Source organism: Melospiza georgiana, chromosome 3, assembly GCF_028018845.1.
Source record: "Melospiza georgiana isolate bMelGeo1 chromosome 3, bMelGeo1.pri, whole genome shotgun sequence".
Lineage (NCBI taxonomy): Eukaryota > Metazoa > Chordata > Aves > Passeriformes > Passerellidae > Melospiza > Melospiza georgiana.
The window spans coordinates 3786295-3800135 of record NC_080432.1 but is presented as its reverse complement, the minus strand read 5'-3'; the positions used below and the strand labels follow the sequence as shown (position 1 = coordinate 3800135).

Sequence of the window (13841 nt, the reverse complement as noted above, 5' to 3'; positions counted from 1 at the left end):
ACTGTTTTAATCCTCTTGATCTTCTCTGACTCACATCTCAACTTAGTCCTTAGGTCTAAATGTTACCACTCTTTCCAATAATCCCTCAGACTTCAGGGGAAAATGGAGGGAGCAGAAAATCTGAGTGTCCACTTCACAGCCATGGGATCCTTTCAGGACTTTATCTATTCCAAGTGTGCCATTCCACAGGAAAAGTATTTTTCTTTTCATGACAATTACCCACTTTGACTCATATTGGAATTTAACCACCCAGTCCTATTTGTATTGCTCTGAAAAAAAAGAAGTCTAATAATAAGAAGATAGGGGGTTTTGGTCTATACTTGCATCTTTTTTGTTATTTCATCTGGTATTTAAACAATAATTTTACAATATTGGCTACTGACTATCACAGGACAGATCTGGCAGATCTTTCTGCTCTGCTCTGCCCACAGCCAACTTCATGCATGGTTATTTCATTTTACTCTGCTTTAACTTGTAAATAAAGACATAAAATTAGCCTTTTTAACAAAGAGTTGTATACAATACAGCTTGAAACATCCCATGCAGGTTATTTTTAATGTACCTTTAATAATTTTTTATAACTAATGGTGCAGTACCCTGCCATTCAGCACTTATCCAGAACTCAATTCTTGGAGTAGCTGAACATCACATCCTCCCTGTATCTAGTGTGGGAGTTGTCATCCTGAGGTCTGCATTTGTAAAATTTCAACCTCAAAAAATACAGAGTGATTTAAGGGGGAAAAGTTTCCCTATGAGCAACACCTCAACTCTGCAACTGATCTGACAGGACAAGGAACAGCATACACATAAATCTGGTTGGTTTTTGCTTATAAAGCCCATACCAGGGAAGTGGAACAGCAAAATGAGGACAAAACAGGATTATATCCCTGGGAAAAGCAACAGTGAGAGGTGTTTTCCTAGATCACACTGGGACTGAGGGAGGACAGTGCCAGTGAGGTGGATCAGGGAATACCTGGATGAGTCTGGTACAGGAAAAGCTCCTGTTTGGCACTGATGAGCCAAGCACCTTTGTGCACTGCTGACCTGCAAGAGAGAAAATGCCTGAGAGATCCTGGGCCACGTAAATAAAAGCAAACCTTCATTTGGCAGGGCTGGACGCTCACTCTCCAGAGGAACAGTGGAACATTTCTGCAAGCTCCCAACAGCTCCTTTCACCAGCACATTGATTCATGAGACCCCATTAAAAGGTTTAAACACTTTATTAGAAGTACTAGCACATTGTAAAGTATGTTCTGACACAGTCAGAACCTGTTTTCACCTCCTTTTATGGTTAAATTCTTTCCCATGTGGATGAATAGTTAAAAGCAAGGTGAAAGGTTTTAGTTCAGCTGGATTTAAGAGATCACTGAATGGTTTGGGTGGGAAAGGATGTTAAAGAACATCCAGTTCCACCCCCTGCCATGGGCAGGGACACCTTCCACTGTCCCAGGTTGCTCCAAGCCCTGTTCAGCCTGGCCTTGGACACTTGCAGGGATCCAGGGGCAGTCACAGCTTCTCTGGGCACCCTATGCCAGGGCCTCCCCACCCTCACAGGGAAGGATTTCTCCCTAATATCCAATCTGAATCCATCCTCCTTCAGCCATTCCCCCTTGTCCAAGATAAGGTATCTCATGTTTTGGTCACTGAAGGTAAAGTATAAAACACCAAAGTGGAAATACTTTGGGGAGAAACATTCTCCCATGTCATTCCAAATCTGACAACCATATCCTCAAGATAACAAACCTCATTTCTGAGCAATAAAACACATGATAAGGTAAAAGCATAATTCACTCATCCTGGACTCAAATGCAGCTCTATTCCCATGCAAAACCAGAGGAAAAGAGAGAAAAGTTTCTTTTACTCACTTTCCTTTGTTAAACACTGAGAAGCTGACATTGTGGGACCCTGGGGGAGAGAAAAGTGACAATGCTTTCAGGCAGAAGTGTGAAGTAAATCCTACCAAACCTTGTCCAGGTTCTCTATGCCCAATTCTCCCTTCCTTGTACTTTCCTCACAACAGTAAGGAAAACCTATTTTACATATTTAACTCACAATATCTTTCCCAAATAGGAAGGCTGGGGCTCAAAGCCTCCACAAGAAATTAGAAGCTTCTTCAGGGTGCTTGGATTGAGGAAAAATGAAAGGGATCCCACCTGCTACTGGAGACTGTGACTAGAAAAGAACACCTGATTTATTCCTCTAATAAAGCACTAAAGGGAAGGGACATCACAGACAAGAAGGATTAAAGCAGGGAACTCAGCAAGGACCCCCAAATCCCACTGCTGGCTGTCAGCAATGCCCACATCACATCCTGGTTTCCCTTCATGTCCTCCCAGGCTGTGCAGGGGACACAAACAGGGCAGGGGCTGTGCTGCAAGCCTTGATCTGAAGCTGCTTTTATGGACTCAGCCCTGAGCCACATTCCAGTCTGGAGACAGAGCAGACACTCATGACAGACACCCTCCTCCCTGCATCCTCTGGAGCTACAGGAATGACAGAAACCCATGATTTTTAGCCCTTTTCACCAACCTATGTGATTCCCTTCCACCCGGCACTGCAGGGTCCCCAGTCCATCCTTCACCTGAACAGGGTAACTGTGGGGAGAGCAAGGACTTCACTGAGCCTTGGGAGCAAAAAATAAGCAAAATATAGTAGAATCAACTACTCAATAGGAGATATGGGTTTATACACTCAAATAGGTTTGCTGTCTTTAGAAACATGACAGTGAAGCAGGTGAGATGGGAGAGGAACAACCCATCTTCCCACTAAAGATCAAGAGTTCAGCAGCTTAGGAGGATGTCTTCCAGCAGCAGTGCTCCAGCATGGCTCCTTTACACCTGTTTCTAGAAGCTGATGCTGTTGGTGGCCTTCAGAACTCTCCCTTGAAATAAAAAACTGAGCAGGGACAAATGCAGGCATAAGGGGAGGGTGAATAGAAGGACAAAACTGTTTCCTCTTTACTTGCTTCTTTGCAGGTTCCTAAAGTATGAGAATTAGAAATTAAATTAAAACAGATACGCTGGCACTACATCAACCCTCTGGAGCCATGGAATGACACAATTTGACACAATTCCCACCACTAAATCACATTTATGTTTAAGCATTTGAAGCTGCAGAAAGCCAGCAGCCCTCACCCACCCCATCACAGACCATAACCCCCCAGGCTCTGTCTCCACTTTAAGCCAAAAGAGAAAAGTTTCTCCAAAAGCCACAAATATTTTTGTGCACAAGCTGTGCTGAACCCTTGCACCAACGCAAACCCAAAGTAAGCCAGGACTGACGTGGTTCCAGCTCTCCTGTCAGCAAAAGAGCAGATACTGGTCCATCCATCTCCTTCTGAGGTAAGAACAGCAGGCCTGGGCAAAAAATAAACAGGAAAGATATGATGCGATGCAGATGGAAACCTGATCCTGTTAAAATCAGCAGTCTATATTTTCCCAAGGGACAGGAATTTCCCCCTACTTGTATCTAACATTTATTAACCTAGAAAATGGGACATGCCCTAATCTCTCATCTCTACACCTGCAAAGTGCATTCCCCAAATACTGTGGGGGCTGCAGCTCTGTGAGAGTGCAGCAGGGCCCTCTTGGAGACACCTCTGAATGATCCAATCCCTCCTCCCTGGGAGCAAGGCTGAACTCCAGGAGGGCAATACCCACCCACGCCTTCCAAACCAGCAGGCAGCACCACCTACAGCAAGTACAATAAAAATATAGCTCAGACATTTCTTTATTTCATTGAGGAAAAACACTACAAACAGCTTCCAGCAGAAATCACCCAAGCTCCTAATAAAAAATGTAAATATCTGTTCCTTAAATAATCTGTATGGGACAACTTCCATTGGAGAGGAGGAAGAAGGTGGGAGGAATAAATTCAGAGTAATTAGCAGAGCAAACAAAGGCTGGCAATGATTCTTTGAGAATTAACAGCCAATTAAAGGAAAAAAGGTAACTGAAACTTGTAATGCAAACAGTTGGTGATGACCCATCCCTCACTCTGCAGTTTTCTATGGCCCATGTTTCAGAATGCAGTTTTATGAGGTTTTCCTAAAAGAGTTGGCTTTTATTAGTACAGGTGGCTGATACTGAGAACCTTTCCTTTTAAGGAAGACTGAAAAAAATATCAGTGCTGCCAAATGTTTGTTCAGCATCACTGGACCAGAGCATCCCATACAAAGCATGGAAAAAGGTGCAGAACACACTTGGAAGCACAAAAACCATTCCCTTTTTTTGCTCCAAATCCTGAATCAGCGTGACTGAGTGGCAGACTGCTCTGGTCAAGTCCAAGTCCCCACCTGGTACCTATTTCCTAACACACCAAAAATGGGCAAATTATTCATGTGAAGTTACAAAGGGAACCTGTCTGGTATGCTGGGATTTTGAGGCCATTTCCTTTTGGTGAGGCTGAGCTGTAAATGAGTAATCTGGCAGCAGAGCACTGCAGGCACATCCAGCCTGTGCTCAGACAGAGCAGCCTTTCTTCCCTCTCATCAAAGCTTCCAGGGCTCCACCAGAGGCAGGTAAAGCAATAATTGATCCCAAACAAAGGCTGCTGATGTGCACAGGGTAGGGATGGCATGGCAGGAATCTGCACTGGACTTTCCTTCATGCCAGCAGGGAGTTTATTCACTTAGCAAGGGACATTTCCAATCAGCTTGAGAGGTAATTTAAAAAGTGTATCAGTGTTAAATATCTGATGCTTCAATTAAAATCTCTAACTACTGAGAATACACACCTGAAATGATCCTTAAACTGCCAGCAGAGTAACTGTGGATTAATAGTTTATCTTTAAAATACTTACCTGGGCTTAATTCTTCACTGACACAGAAATCATAAATTAATAATTGGTAACATATCCCTGCATATGGAAATACATATGACACACAGCAGGACAGAGTTGATGCTCATTTTGGATTCACTCTGTTTAAAGGGGTTGCTGTCCTAAAATAAGGGGTTTTTTAAACCTAGCTACTTTTCTCTATTGCATGTAACCACAGAAGCAACATTTAGAAAAGTATCAAACCTCTGAGAATAAGAAAACAACTACAGAATGTTTAAAGCAGTGAACAACAAAGCTTTTTGTCTCAAAATACTTCTCTTTAGTCTTCTGGCTCACCAGAGCATCTGCTTCAAACTAATCAGTTTTTTTCTTTTTAAAAAAATGCAAATGGAAAGGGGAAAATTTATTTAACTTTTCAACTCTGACATTATTTTAATTAGTTAAATTTTAATTTGCTAGCCAAAAGAAAATCTACAGCAGCCAGCTGCAATTACAGTACAATTCACACTGAGCTGTGATTGACTGTGCTGCCAGTAAACAAACCAACCAGTTTAATGGACCAGTTGCAATTAGATTAACAAAGTTTGCTGGAGCCCAACTCATGAGCTGCAATAAACCACAAAGGAAGTAAATGGCAATTCTGGGCCAACTGGTTGCAATTTATTGCTGTTGAGGAGGCTGATGGAAGAAATGCCAATTTACAGGGACTGCAGCAGATAGCTGAGTGTTCATAATTACCCATCAATATAATCCACGTTGAAGTCCAGGGTCTCATATCTGCCAGCAATTGTCTTCCCATGAATCTGAATTAAATTTCCTGTTTAAGAGGAAATGGAAATTGAAGAGAGACTTTTAAAAGCAGAGAACTTATTTGCAGATTTTCTGAGCAAAAGGAAATTAATGGAACAAAAGGAATTAATGGTCTTTATAGATTTTGCAGAGGTTCCTGCACTGAATGTACTCTCAGCTTTTACCATGGCTCAAGATGATTTTGCACTTAAAATTCACTTTTCTCAAAGCACATATCTTTGTTTCCCACCAAAAAACCCCCCAATTCATTCCAGAAAAATGAATTTTTTTTGCAGATCTGATTTTGCACAGAGTTCACAATTTTTCCTCAACTCTTTTGTTAGCTAAACCCCACTTTCTAAAATGATTCCACAGTAGAACCTCATGAGACAACCAAAATTACATCATTTGTTACACCAGACAGGGTGAAGGTCTAAAGAAGGATCTTGGCATATCTGTGACCAGATTATTCTCCTGCTCTTCACTCACACTGAGAGGTGAAACATCCATCCAGCTAACACACAGAAACCTCCATACTGACACCCTAAAGCAAGGCATGAGAATCTAGACCTGAACTACACCTGAACACAATTAGAAATTAGGCATTGATTTAGATTGAGGCACATCTGTGTGACACAATCATCCATGTGACTGTCAGAACTCTTGAGAGACCAAAATCTTTTGTTTAATCTTGACTTTGAGGATCAAACTTTCAATTTTCCCTAAAGAAACCTGGAAATACAGAAATAATAGAAATAGGGGGGAAAAAATCTGCCATATTCCAGTTAATTTTTCAGACCAAAATCAGTGAATGACCTCTCATGTAACTTTAAAGCCTGATCTAAAACCCCAATAAGCAAAAGGTCTGTATGGCAGTACAGATTAAAGAAAGTCCCATACCTGGGGTGCCAGATGATGGATGAATTTGGTAAACCACAGGTGTCTGCTCAGTTGAGAACTGCAAAGAGAAATTTGCAGTGACATTTCAGCTATTTCTGCAGCAGTCCAACCCCACCTGATGGTGCACTGCTCACAGCCCAGCCAGCAGCTGCATTTCAGAAATTTATACTCCACATCTGATCTTTGTAGCAGATTCCTGCTCTGGGAAAGGAGTAGGGAGAATTATTCCCTTCTTACCCCCTCTACATTCACAGTCTGGATTAGTGAAATTTTCACATCATCTTTTGTGCCCAAATTGCCCATCCTGGCTTGATCCAATGTCAGAAGGCACAGTTTAATACAATATCAAATTTCTAAATCATGCTTTAGCTGAAGTTAAAAATTGCATTTTATCTTGGATGGTGACACAATTTATCTTCCCCATAGCATATACTTTAGAATAATTCCATCATCACAGATGTGAAATACTTCAGCCACTCTTTGGCAATTTTGTTTGGTACCTTAAAGCAGTGGAGCAAAGACTTTGTCTTGACCCATCTTACAGCAAAACAACAGATTTTTTGGGGAAAGGACCAACTTCACCTCTGAGGAAAAAAACCTTGGAAATCATCAAGTCCAACCATTAATCCAATGCTGCTAAACCCAGTAAAACATGTCCCAAATTTCCACATCTGAATGGTTTTTCAATCCCTCCAAGGCTGGTGACTCCACCATTTCCCTGGTGTTTGACAATCTTTTGAGGAAGAATTTTTCCCCTAATAGCCAATCTAAACCTTCCCTGGTGCAACTTGAGGCAATTTTCTCATCCTGTATCTTGTAACCTGGGAGAAGAAGCCAATCACACCTGGCTGCATCCTCCTGTCAGAGTTGTGGAGAGTGAGAAATTCCTCCCTGAGCCCCCTTTTCTCCAGGCTGAGCCCCCTGAGCTGCTCCTCATCAGATTTGTGCTCCAGACCCTTCCCCACCCTTTTTGGACATGCTCATCTTCTCCACCCCCTTTATCATCCCCCTCAAGACCTCATTGGCACTTACAGATGATGCTCACAGCCAAATAAATATCATAAAAATTTAATTTGTTGCATTAATTCAAAGGTACCATTGCATATATCAGTTTTTTTCCTAAGCTTTCCTTGAAGCCCATTCCCTTTCAGAACTCAGCCTTTCCCTTCCCTCCTGGTCATGTTAAAAATGAATGAGCAGCCACAAACTTCCACCAGCAATGGCCACTTCTGGAGAGCAAAGGCCCCATCACACCATTCTCCAGGCTGCAGAAGATGTGGAGAAAGAAGCCAAAAGCAGCATGAAATTGGGGCTACTGGCTGACAGAGTCTTGTGAGCTGCTCAGACTTGTTGGTGCCTGCAGCAGCTTTTCCAATCTAAAGCAGAGGCAAAATTAATTTTAATACATGTAGCTCCCAGGGCCCAGCCCCAAAACAAAGAGACACATTGTGGTTTATTTAGCTTGGAATGTGCCTCATTAACAGCATCCCCTGGTGATTTTTCATCAGCTCTCCAAGCTAGCTGAACAGCCCAATGACTCTTCAGCTTTAATGTGCAATTTACTGAAAGTGCTGGGTTTTTTGCTCAAACGTAGCACAGAGGTGGGATGTGACCGTCAAAAACACCAGGCCTCATCCCAAAGCACACAGTCATGGTTAAGGATTCTGCTCTGCAAGAGATCACAGAATCCCAGAATGGTTTGTGTTGGAAGGGACCTTAAAGATGTTCTCGTTCCACATCCCTGCCATGGGCAGGGACACCTTCCACTGTCCCAGGGTGGTCCAAGCCCCACACAACCTGGCCTGGAGCACTTCCAGGGATGGAGCAGCCACAGTTTCCCTGGGCAACCTTTGCCAGTGCCTCACATTAAAGAGGTTTTTCCAAACTTCCAATCTAAACCCAGTGTCTTTCAGCTTGAAGCCATCCCTCCTGGCTCTGTCTCTAATATGCCCTTGCAAAAAGTCTCTCTCCATCTTTCTTTAGCTTAGGGTGGGGATTGAATGGTCTTAGAGGTCCCTTCCAACCCAAACCATTCCATGATACCATCCATTTCAATGTATTTCCTGTGACACAATGTTCAAGCTTCACTCCCTTCAATACCTTGAATTCTTTATCCTCATTTCTGCACTTGGTGATTACCTTGAAAGAATAGTTCTCTTTTTCCACCTCAGTCAGGTTGTTAATCACATGTCCTTGAAAGATCACCTCCACGTGGTACAAACCCTCCTGGGGTGAAGACCTAGGTGGAAGAAAATGTGTATTGTATTATTTTTATACAAACTGTGTTTAGAAAATGCCAAGTCCTTTACAGAGTCTCCATTCACAGCAAGTCCACTGAGACATCCATAGAGCAAAGGAGCTTTACACTGTCAGCCCAAACTTCACACATATAAAGACAAACTTTAAAATAACAATTTTAAATAAATGTGGAAGCACAGCAAGAAATCACAGTTAAGAGCAGAAGGTGACAGGACTGCATTGGAACTTCACCTAACTTATTGTAATGCAAAACACAAGCATTCTCATTAGGCATGCACAGAAAATAATTGTTATTCATTGTAATAAAATTAATCCCTGGGTCTGCCGGGCATCTTGATCCTGGTCCATAAATTAAAGCTGCATCCTTGTTCCACACAGTTTCCCAGCACAGCACCCACCAGAATTAACTCCCAGGCAAATCATAGCAGAAAAATATGGAAGAGTCCCATTAGGTCCCTCTCCAGACACCCCAGTCTTCCAGGCCAACCACCTGTGTTAAAGCTATGACAGGATAGAAAACAGGCAACTCAAACTGCCCAGCTGGTGCTTGGAACCATATTTATTTCATAACCTCTCTCTATCACCTTGGACAGGTCAAGGACACCAAAATCTGGTAGAGTCTCCTCCAAGATTTCCTTGGGAGTTTTGCATCTGAGAGCTGGATGTCTACAAACCTCTGAAGGTCTGAGCCTGGACTGCTCAAGAAGCCTCACTGTGACCCTCAAGGTCTCCTTGTGCTTCATGAATTTAAAACAAAAATCAATCAACCCAGGTTAGCAGGTACTCAGTGAGGCCACAGCATGAGGATTTGTGAAGGAATTTTGAATTTGAGGATTTCTGAGTTGTTTTAAATAATGTGACTTATTTTCCTTATCTTCTACATAAGCAACTAAGGTGAGTTCAACTCACATCTTCGCCACATGGCTCAGAAGGTCACAAGACCTCTAGTAGCAAATATTTATTAATGAATAAAACACTATCAACAAGGATATTTATACTTTTAAACCAATCCTTAAATATTTTGTCTTATAAACTTATTATACAGTGTTTTATTAGTCAATCATGTTATAACACAAAAATATACTATATATATTACTATATACTATACTATATATAGTACTACAGTACTACACTATATAGTATATGCAATATATGTATAGTATATATATACACTATACAGTATATACGGTATAGTATATATATAAACACTTCATAGTATATATACAGTATATATACACATTATACATATATATAATATATAGTGTATATATAGTATATATAAACTATACATACTATATATACTATATAGTGTATATATAGATATATATATGTTTACTGTATATTCTGTATGTAGTAATATATAGTATATAGTACTATACTCTAAAACTCTAAATTTTCCTTTGCTTTAACTTAACCAACCTCTGTTTTAAACTATAAATCCATATTCTCACTTCTAAGAACTAAATTTGGAAGCCTTATCCAAAGTCCCAGATCAAATCCTAATTCTAAACTTTGCCTTACAGGCCCAAAGTTCTGAGAATTCCCTACATTTCAGATTCCAACACCATAGGAATTCTTTCAACTCCCAAACTTCCTGTGCAGACACTGAAGGAAAATGAGGATCCTGTCTGACAAAGGGCAAGGTCTCACCCACAGTGTAACTATGGATCATAATCATACCTTGTTCTGCACCTTATGGAGGGCAAGTCCAAATACAGAGGAGAGACATCACACGGCAGCCTGGGCAGGTCTGGGTGCACCAGGGACACCTCCAGCTGGGATGCACTGGCTGGAGAGACAGATTCTGCCTGGTGGGATGCTGAGCCTAAGCAATAAAATCAAACAGAAGAGCTCTGTGAGGACAGAATCACTCCCAGTCACACAATGAGCATTTTTGGAGATACAACTCAGATTGTCCAGGAACAGTGCTTGGAGTTCTTGATCAGGCTTTTTAAAACCATGTTTCAGCCCCACACAGCCACTAACTCATTTTCCCCCCAAGGGCATGGGGAGAGGATTGGAAGGGTAAAAACCACATCCCCAAGTGCATTTCCACGCATTTTTAAATCCCCCTGGTGACTCTACCCTTGCACTGGGCAGCCTGTGCCAGCTAATGACCATGCACAGCTGATCCAGAAACCAACTCTCTTCACAATGAATAAATATTCATCACTGTGCAAAATCAGACCCAGCTTTGTACAGTTGGTTTGGGGCCAGAATGGACATGACATGCAAATTTCTGAAATTTTTACTCAGATCTCATGTTCATCATAAGAGTTTTAAAATGCTCCAGCATCACATATGAAGAGGGCAGATTTTTACCTTTTCTTCAATAAAAGGGCAGGAGCAGGGAAGAAATTTCTAGCCCTACGTCTGAAAAAAAAATAAAGTAAATATTTTGATTTCTGTTGCTTAGAAATAAACCTTCAGGAATAGTTTATAAAGTCATCATCTCAAGCTGATTTCATGCTATGAGTGTTATAGCCTCTGTTGGGTAGGGTTTGTCACTCCAACCACAAACCTCAGAAGGGAGCTGATTATCTGTTATTTTGGCATCCCTGGAAGTGTTCAAGATCAGGTTGGACAGGTCTTGGAGCAACCTAGGTTGGTGGAAGGTGTCCCTGTCCATGGCACTGGGGTGGAAAAAGATTATTTTAAAGATCCCTTTCAATCCTTTATGTGATTCTATTTCAACGCATAATTCCTCAGTTTAAAGCTCACCATCCAGGGTGATGGTAATCCATGTTCCCCCAGCAATGCTCCCCTCCTGGGGCTTGACAAGGGATCCTGAGGCTGTCCCTGCAAAAACAAACCAGCTCCGTCAGGCCGAAGGGAAATGCAAATATCTAAAAAACCTTTATCAGGATGAGACACAGTGACCTGAGAGCTGCCTTCCTGTGATCACACCCTTCATCCCATTCTTCTTTCTCAACCATCCAAATGAATCATGTTTCCTATCATTTTCCCCCCACCACTGTCCCCTATTTACAGCTCCCCTCAGGGAGGTGTTGATGCCTTTAGGGCTTGGTGAACCAAGGTACAGCCTGAGCCTCCTGCCATCCCCAAGAATTAAAGATGATAAACATCATTTTTATTCCTTCATCTCTCAAAGATGATTTATTTAGGCACCCAAAAATTAAGTGTGCCTGCAGAATATATCCTATGTCCCAGACAGCCTGTCCAGCTGTTTCCTTCTGAAGTCCTAAGGAGAGTCATTCATGCCTGGAAAAGAACTCCTGCTTCATTATGTTAATCACCTATAACCTGCTATGCCATGCTTTTCATAAAGACACCAAATTCTTTAGATAATTTAGGATTTATTTTGGGTACCCTTATTCTCTGAAGCTGAGAGATGAATCAGGCTTTCTTTTATGCAGCCACTGACCAGAATTTTCCAGAAGGCATTTCATGGTGATATTCACTTTCCTTATTAACATTTTACGAGATTTCCAACTTCTTAGCTATATTTGGATGCCATCTGATCAAACATCGTATGGATCACCAAACCCAAATATTGGACACTTTTTCATCATGAACCCTTAATATCAACATGCAGAGAGTGACATATTTATCATCAAGTAAACAAAAAACAATAGGTATTATATGAACACAGAGAATTAAAATTAATCCAGAAATCTCCTCTATGGCAATGGAAACAATGCCATGGAAAAACAATAATAATGGTGGACAATGTCCAATGTGCTACAGTCAATATCCCATAGTTTTCAACAACTTTTAGACATTCTTCTCCACTACTCACAGGCAGTCTGTGTCTAATTCCCATTGGATTTTGCAGGTGTGGTTGGAGACAACACCTCTCCATCACCCACCTGCCAAGAATATCAGCCCAGCACTCAGCAGGAAAGTTCTCCAAAGGTTCATCTTGAACATTGGATGAGGAATTCACAAGAGTCTGGCTCCAGGACCTTCCCTGTAACTTAAAAAAAAAGAAATCTGTATTCTTTCTTTTCACTGCAAACCTGTGGGAGCTGTGAACTCTTCTAATAATTTAAGAATTTAAACATTTGAGTTCTTGCAGACCAGGTCTTACTTGCTGTCATAGCCAGAGATATCACACATTTCCTTTATAAAGTCCATATCAGGTGCTGATCTAACATTTAAGGACAGACTGACAACTTCTCCTGCCTTCACCCGCGGTATGGAAAAAGCATGGGTGCATTAATTTGGCCTCATTTCTAAATCACAAAATGGTTTTAGTGGGAACAGACCTTAAAGATGACCCAGTTCCAACCTCCTGCCATGGGCATGGACACCTTCCATCAGACCAGGCTATTCCAAGCCCCATCCCACCTGGTTTTTTCTGCTTATGGACCACAGGACCCACTGTAACCACTTTCTATTTCTTGCTCATTTTAACACACTGCAAAGTGCACGGGGCAGAGTCCAGCACAAGTGAATGCTGCCTTGCAATGCAAGTGCAGAAAACATAATTTGGATTTAATTTTGTTATTATTTTTAGGAGTCATTCTGGCTTTACTTACCTTATTCAATTTGTTCTTCCTCCATTGCTCTGATGTGAAGTGCATGGGCTCTGATAGCAGCACAAGAGCTCCATCCCTTTGGCACCAGCTCTGTCACAGGTTTCAGGCTGGGGTTGTGTCAGTCACTCTGCCCAGTGCTGAAACCCACCAGACAAGCTTCCCAAAAGGCTCAAATCCTGTCACAGACAGCTCAGAACTGTCCACTGAGGGTGCTTAATCATTAACCTAAGCTACTTGTTGCTATTAACTCTTTTGTTCCAAGACTTTAATGACAGTAACAAAAATAAACTGGGATCATTCTTCCATTGGCATATGGTTAGGTCCTCCAACAGGAGGACAATTAATCCATTTTATCCTCTTTTTTTCCCTCCTACAACATGACAACTGCTTCTTGATATGTTGATATTCAATCTGAGACTGACTTTCACAGCAAATGGACTTCAAGGTTCCCTTACATATTATTAATTTAATTTTTCCATGGTATTCCAAACAGCATCATCTGCTGGGAATTCTGCCCGAAGGACGTTTAGATCCCTTATCACTTCTCAAGTAGCTTTAACCCTGCAGGTCTTTTTGCCTGTGGAGAAGATGGCAGTGTACTTTCTCAGTGTT

General features: G+C 41.6%; 1 protein-coding gene across 1 annotated transcript in view; it reads right to left on the bottom strand.

Moving 5' to 3' along the window:
* PKHD1 (PKHD1 ciliary IPT domain containing fibrocystin/polyductin) overlaps positions 1-12609 on the bottom strand; it is a 238083-nt gene extending 225474 nt beyond the window's left edge. The window contains 10 exon segments of the mRNA XM_058020892.1: positions 974-1044; positions 1866-1905; positions 2530-2594; positions 3282-3356; positions 5518-5596; positions 6469-6526; positions 8608-8707; positions 10408-10552; positions 11449-11526; positions 12558-12609. Coding sequence (XP_057876875.1) covers positions 974-1044; positions 1866-1905; positions 2530-2594; positions 3282-3356; positions 5518-5596; positions 6469-6526; positions 8608-8707; positions 10408-10552; positions 11449-11526; positions 12558-12609 — 763 coding nt within the window.
* Between the last annotated feature and the right edge of the window lie 1232 nt (positions 12610-13841).